General features: G+C 38.9%; 1 protein-coding gene across 1 annotated transcript in view; it reads right to left on the reverse strand.

Annotated features, from left to right (window-relative positions):
- MOCOS (molybdenum cofactor sulfurase) overlaps window positions 1-7,570 on the reverse strand; it is a gene marked incomplete at its 5' end in the record, with an annotated part of 38,245 nt that extends 30,675 nt beyond the window's left edge. The window contains 2 exons of the mRNA XM_010151297.1: window positions 4,099-4,545; window positions 7,454-7,570. Of these exons, the coding sequence (XP_010149599.1) occupies window positions 4,099-4,545; window positions 7,454-7,570 (564 nt within the window). The remainder of the gene's footprint in view (window positions 1-4,098; window positions 4,546-7,453) is intronic.
- Between the last annotated feature and the right edge of the window lie 334 nt (window positions 7,571-7,904).

The following is a 7,904-nucleotide window of genomic DNA, read 5'->3' on the forward strand; positions in this document are numbered from 1 at the left end:
AGTTAGAATATTCTACCCTCCGCTTCCTGCACCATGTGTACAAACCCCATGGACCAACACTGAACTGAAACTATCCCATGGCCAGAAACACTTTGTAAAGCAGACGTGCTGTAGGAACTAACCGACCTGCAGTGAGCTGATGATCTTCACGCCAAGCTTCATCTTCCCAGCTGCCAAGGCACTCTGCACTCTCATTTTCCCTGGAGGTCAAGCATCCCCCATACTAAAACACTTAGGATCAAGCAGAGAAATCAGAGTTTAGGAGAGGAGGAGATTATGTGACTCTAAAGAGGAGATCAAACAGCTGTGGGATTGTACTCATACCCTCATTGAGTTTGTCTGCCCTTCACTAATCAAGTCATCTGCACTGCAACCATTAAGTCAGCAAGCGGAAGGGCTGGGTCCTGCATAGAGTTAGCTGGAATTTTCCACTGCACGTATTATTTTAGGCAAATACAAGTGGTCATGTACTTACAATAAAGCCCATTTACTTACACATGCTAAAGGTCTGACTTACCATACCAGCTGGAGGCCTGCATTTGAACTTACAAATCTATGAGATACTGATCTCAAGTATCCAAGTACAAGATGAGTGCATTTATTGCCACCCAGTATCTAAACCACTTTCACCATTCCACATCAACTAGCTTAGAGATACCTTATAACTGATAAAAAAGATAAAATTTTTAATCGGGAAAATGTTTTTCTAACTTTCCAACAACTACAAATCATCTAAAGGTATTTTAAACACAAAACTGAATTTCAATTCTCAGCTTCTAACTGAAGACTAAGGGAACTGCAAGCTACATTATTATTACTTCAGAAGTTTATGAGTTTACTAAAGCAAGGAGATAATATGTTAAGTATCTGTAGGACAAAGACCACTCAGATACTTGCAAAGGAGTACTTCTCTATGGGGTTCAAGCTTTCCATGATAAAATCTAGAAATGTTGGCATTAATCAATATTTTAAAGGGCAAAATTGATTTTCAGGATTTGATTCCATTTAATTCTGATCAGGTTTCTCTAGCATGTCTTGCTTCAAACTCCAGTGCCATGTGGCATGGGTTATGTTCCCTTTCAAGGTGATAGAGGCTGAAGTTGCAGCAATCATATACATAGATTTGTGGAGGGTGATGCACTCTGCAGTTAGTGATGATGACAGTTCTGGCAGCACTGGCTTTCTATTCTACTTTTAGCCATTAGGAAGAGACTAAGCCACTGCTAGATTTAGAATGGGATTAACTGACTTTTAAAGCTCATTACAAATCGTGGGCTGTAAATTACCATTTGCACCTCTTCTATAGGCAGACAATGAGATTGACAGATCTTTCACAGGCTGGTTATAAATGTATGACAGGTTTAGAAGTGTCAGTCAGACCTTTAGGAACAAAAACCTGAAGAATGCCTGGTGGACAGGAAGAAGATCATGAAAGAAGACACATTTACTTTGAGGATTTACTTCAATATTGAAAACAATGAAAATGGATCAAACTTTTGGCGTCATGTCTTGGCCTGCTCTGCCTATGCATTGAAAGCCCCTTTTCATTGTATCTATTAGGTCAGCTTCTACTGTTCTTTCATATATACTCATGTGTCTTCTATGAACTAAGTTGAAATGCACAAAAAATGTTCTTTGACAGGAGGAGAAGAATTAAATGCTATCCATAGAATCACAGAATGGTTTGGGTTGGAAGGGACCTTAAAGACCACCCAGTTCCAACTCCCCTGCCATGGGCAGGGACCCCTTCCACTAGACCAGGTTGCTCAAAGCCTCATCCAGCCTGGCCTTGAACACTTCCAGGGATGGGGCATCCACAGCTTCTCTGGGCACCCTGTTCCAGTGCCTCACCCCCCTCTCCGTGAAGAACTTCTTCCTGCTATCCAATCTAAACCTCCCCACTTTCAATTTAAACCCATTACCCCTTGTCCTGTCACTACAGGCCCTTGTAAAAAGTCCCCCCCAGCTTCCTTGTAGCCCCTTCAGGTACTGGAAGGCTGCAATAAGGTCTCTCCGGAGCCTTCTCTTCTCCAGGCTGAACAAGCCCAACTCTCAGCCTGTCCCCACAGCAGAGGTGCTCCAGCCCTCTGAGCATCTTCATAAAAAATACAGAATGCTTAATGAATTTGCATGTCATCCTAGTGCAGGGGCCATGCTAATCTTCTCTGTATCATTCCAATTTTAGTATATGTGCTGCCGAAGTCCCATTTAATATCATATACTAAAGCCAGTATATATATATTTAACTGTATATTACTCTTTGCAATACAGGCTCTGACAGTGCTTAGCTTACTGGGTTCTAAAGTAGCTCATACTTTGTTATGAAAAAATATCAAATCAGAATATGCTAGACTTCAAAAATTATTCTAGGCATGCAAAACTAAACCTCATAACATAGTTGCAATTTTAATAACTGTATTACTAAACTATACAAATCAGCTTGTATTAGCTGTATAATCCAAGTTGCCTTGGGTTCCTCCTGTAGTTACTGGAAAGAGACAGAAATATCCAGGAACAGTTCATTTGTTCCTATTGTAGATGTCAATTTTACGATAAGATGAATCCACCTCTCACTGCTTACAGAATACTATCTAACTTTGGAGGGGTAAGTTGAGGTAAGATGAACCATGCTTTCACACTGGGCCCATTAACACATGCCTGGCACAAGAACTATGCACGAGGAAGAGGGATTTTCCACCTCCGTATAAAATTGCAGCTCTGTCTGCCAAGGAGTACCAGATTTGTATGAATTTATCACTTAGAGTCGTTTCCCCTCACAGAGCTTGAAGAGAAGAAACCTGGCTCAGCTTGTGGGGAAACATAAGCTGCTTTTCGTGCTGAGGTATGTCTTACCTGCTCCTGGGCACAATCACTGCAAAGCCTTCCTAGCGCTGAATGTTGTAGTATGTATCTCACAACACCAGCCTGCACGTTAAAAATAGAATTTAACCCCAAAGGGACCTGAATACTGCCACAACATATTTCAGCAGCTTCTGTAGTGGCCTTCTGTAACACAGCTATAATAACTGCACACTTAAAGAAAGGTTAAAACATTCTTACATGAAATGTGAAACTACTCTGATTTTCTAAACAGTTTGATTTAGTGGGAGGTTAATAAGGCATGGAAATTGTTTGTTCAGGTCTCATTTAATGATCAAAATTGTGCCTCTGAAATAAAGACATCATAAGCCAAACCATATGTAAAAATACAGATGTTTTGTTGACCATTTAACAGACTTTGCTTTAATTCCCCAGCCTCACTTTGCATTTAGAAAAAAAATAATAAATCATGATCAAATCAGATGAGAAGCCATATTTTAAATGCAGGTGATTTGTCACTGGATTTGACCCCAATTTTCACTCAGATGTGACAGTGACCTACACCAGCAAGTTTTCATAGGGAAAGTTATACCGATATTGACATTCATTAAATCACTTCCCAGCATGGTACTAAGCAGAGTCACATTCTAGGTCATGTGTGGGCCATACACCTATTTCATCATGCATTATTTAAAAAAAAAAGTCACAGCTAAGGTGACGATATTATTAACTTGGTAAAAAAGCAATTAAAATCTTCAAAGAGTGAACTTTCAAATACTGCAGCAACACTTAAATGTCATATTTCTGTTGCAAATGTATTTTTAATGATAACATTTCTTTGTAATGTAAATCAGCCTCCTCTCATTTATAACATGTTAATCAAGTTATTTCTCAATTGCTGCCTACCCATCAATGCCTACCAGTCCATCACACGTCATTCTGTAAAAGCATACTAATTACTTGATTATATTTTAGTCAAGTTTTGCAAATCCCACTATTTTCTTCAAGACTGCATATTATGTGCAGATTTGTCTGTTGCGGGGGAGGGGAGAGTAGAAGACTCATTTGCATGTTGCAACTTCAGTCTAATTGAAAATCCGTCAAAGTGCCTTAGTATGAAGGACTCGATCCAAGAAACTGGAGGAAAGGAAAAAGCGGGTACCCACATGCTGCTTCCTAACATCTCACGTGCATGCTATTCGTGGTTGACATGGCTGAGAGTGGTAAGGAAAAACACAAGATTGAGATGAATATTTAAGAACGATTCAAAACATATACCTCAAATGCAGAGCAGGATTTGATCGGGTAGATGTAAATGTTGATGACCGTGATGGGCTTGCCACCTTGTCTACATGGTGGTACTGCGGTCTCAGAAACAGCTGCCCTCATGCTTTCTGCCTCATCCTCCGGCGGCTGCCAGTTGACAGTTGTCATTGTCACAGACGAATTATTTCTGAGTTCTCTGTCCAAGATGTGTGGTACTGGAGATAATTTCTCTGCATTGCCAAAGGCAGGCTGGTCACCTGGGACAGATTCTGTTGTCAGCTTTGTAAGAGAGGACTGGAAGCGAATCTCAGTGTCTGACTTGGAGAGTCTGATGGCTATGATGAATTTCAAAAAATTCTGTGCATCTTCAAAAGAAGACATGTAGCCAAAGGATATTCTCACAGAACCAGTGGGGTGTCCATCAACTAGGTCTATATCGTCTCCACAGACATGACCTGCCTGGTTTGAAACAGGGAGAAAACCAGAGAGCTATTATGACAAAGTTTGCTTTACTTCCTTCTAATTTCACATAGTTGTTAACAAGTATCTTAATTCTAACATGAAAAATTGTTTTCAAATATATGAAGTTAACTCATGAATGCAAAGAGAAAATGGAGAAAAAAATCCCAATTTTCTTATTACTTACTCCAGCTGAGAAGATCATTTTGAGGTGCTTGTCCTGTTCTACCCTAAGGCGAGACTTCTCAAAAACATGTCAAGAATCAGAAAAAGTTTGTATGCCCCAGGATGCCTTGTTGACTAGAGCAGTCTCCAAGTATATTCCAGTCCCATCTGCATAGTTCACTGGTCTTTAAACTGGGATATTACATTCAGATAAGTGAACAAGCCACAGGACTGCTGGTTTTTCTGGGGCGACTTTCTTGATATTTGCTGTCAGAACTATTCCATTTTATTCCACCAGTGGCTTATTCATGGCTTGTATTAAATAGTCAAATGGATAGCTATACAGTTGAGAACTGGGGTGAGATTAGCAAAGCAGAGACTTGAACCTAAAACTCCAACATATGAGGTGCCTTCCGTTATCTTTGGGATATGCAGTACATCTATCTTGCTGATCCAGTCAACACACTGTTTTCAGAAGGGAGGGCACTAGCCTTCCCCCCAGCATTTCCTCCTTTGAAGAATACAGGTTGCAACTGATCAAAGTCTTTGCTGAAAAACGCTTCAAATACCCTAATAGTGACCTCCACATAGATCCCCCTCCATTCCATACGTCTTTCATACAGCACTCTCTGGAAAACACTTCCCTAGAGCAGACATTTCTCCTTCATTAAGTGGGTCAGTGAATGCTGCCACTCACCTCCAGTGAGATAAACTGGAGACTCCCTTTGTTCATTCATCTAACATTATCTCACCAATGGAGATAAGATTTAGTCCTAAAGGAGCATCCTTATTGCTGTAAGTGCAGCAGTTGTTTTATTTTTTTCTCAGAATTTCATTTATTTACGCATTTCTGTTATACAGAAATGGAAGTGTGAATAGATTATTTACATGAGGGCTTTTTTAAGCAAGAAATGTCACAGTTCAATGAACACAGATGTCATTTTTGCAAGGAGAAATTAAAAAAACCCCAACCCTCTCTGTCAAAGCATGCAGTACAGCAGTAAATATTTTAATGCATGTGATGTAGTTTTTATCCTTGACAATACAGCAGAAACAACATTTGCAAAATTAGTTTGCATTTGTTAATATACATGTAACCCTTCTGCCAAATATTGATTGATTGACTGAGGAGAGAGGTTCCTGCTGTGCAAATAAGTAAATGAATCCCTTCCTAACTTCCTAATAAAACTAACCATACTTCTCCAGGGACCCTTGAGGACAGAAAGTCCTCCCTCACATGCATTTTATACATAGAAATCTTCATCAGGGAAGGAAGAATACAGTCAGCACCCCATGAAAAAGCAAAACCAAAGTATATGTGCAAATTACGTGATAAAAGACGCCTTCCCCTTCAGCATAATGTCAGTAACTCATCCAGATCCTTCTCAAAGGACTGATGAGAATGTCCCAAACTAATGACTGCTTGACTGCACCACCTCATCATACGATTTTTGGCAGATCAAGTGTCTCTTTATAAGTTTGGGTTTGGCCTATCCCCATTTAAATGCTCAGATTTATTAACATGATACAGACCTATAAAAGGCTGCCCACTCCTTAGCAAAATCCTCCTCATACGAAGAGATCCAAGAGCCTTGCAGCTGGTCATTTGGCATTTTGCACTTCAGCAGAAGGGTAGACAATTTTACCTTTCTCAGAATATCTTGGGGAACCTGCTCCCCCTCGAAAATTCAAGCATAGCTCACCTGCTCTTGAATCATGCATGAGGACACTACGGACATGGAACTTTCTATTGTAAATCAAAGCCCTGTTTTGCAAAGGAAGGTATTAAAGAGCTCGCTTGCTTTAAGAACTTGTGCTATCTATTTTGCATATAAATGTGTTTGCAAAAGTTATCTAGATGCTTCTGTGAAAAGGGAGCTATGATATCAATACTGACATCATCATTTTTTATCTTTTGAAGAATACCATTAATGAAATTTCTGGTTGTTCTGTATTAATTTACTGTAATTTCAAACCTACAAATATGCAGACATGAAGCCCCCCTGACTTCGTTGTAATACATCCTGCTACACACCTTTTTATGACAGTTTATGGAGAATATTAGTCATGTAGAACACAGTATTTACATTCATGTTCTAACAATCTAACACATAAGTAATCTACGTAGATGACATCTAGATTACTTCACTCTCTGAGATTCACTGTGTATTTTTATTTATTGTTTCTTGTCCAATTTGTGGCTGTCTTTTAAAATATAACATCAAACAGCAATAGGTCTATAATACCTGAACATTATTAAGTACAATTAAGGATACTTAAGGAACAACATGAGATAAATTGTCCAGGAACTTCTGCAGGAAATCTAGATTTCATGTAATTCTAAGTTAGAACAAGAGGCCACCATTTCATAGACTCCAATCAAATAAAAACAAGCAACACATACTGCTTTGGGTCCATCAAATTATTTTGTTTCAGCACCCAATTTCGATGAATTGAATTTCAGTTCATTTAGTTCTTTAACATGGCAATTGAGTTGAAAGGTCAGAGAAAGCAAATAAAATTTACCTCCATTCTTAAAGTCACAGATACTCAAAAGCACAGGACATGGTACACCAGCTTTTAGCTAATCAGGGTTTTTTTGATAAAGAGACATATTTTCTTCTCCCCTTCAAACCTCCCATCCTTAGGAAATTCAGAACGGATAGCCAGATGTCTCCTGGGTCACTGAATCTAGGTATTTTTCCCTGAGCTATGTATCATGTCATCTCATTCAGAAACTAACCTGCAGGTTCTTTTGGATGTCCTCATTGCTTATACCCAAATGCATCTGACAGGCTCCTGTATTACAGAAGCAACCTGTGCGGACATGTATGTTGTAGAGACTGGCCATCTTGTCCACCTTCACGATTCAAGAAGAGTGAAAAATAGACATTTTAAAGTTGTAAAAAACATATAATGTTTTAAAGGTACAATTCAATGGGAGGTAAATTACTTCTCTAAATTCTTAACAACTTACTTCAGCTTTTAGTATTCCCATATACATTTTGGATTTTTCAGCCTTGTTATTCAACCAAAAGAAAACAGTGGTGGAAGCAGAAATGATTACCTTGGCGTTGAGAGAAAAATAGACATTTTAAAGTTGTAAAAAACATATAATGTTTTAAAGGTACAATTCAATGGGAGGTAAATTACTTCTCTAAATTCTTAACAACTTACTTCAGCTTTTAGTATTC

This window comes from Eurypyga helias, unplaced genomic scaffold, assembly GCF_000690775.1.
Source record: "Eurypyga helias isolate BGI_N326 unplaced genomic scaffold, ASM69077v1 scaffold2325, whole genome shotgun sequence".
Lineage (NCBI taxonomy): Eukaryota > Metazoa > Chordata > Aves > Eurypygiformes > Eurypygidae > Eurypyga > Eurypyga helias.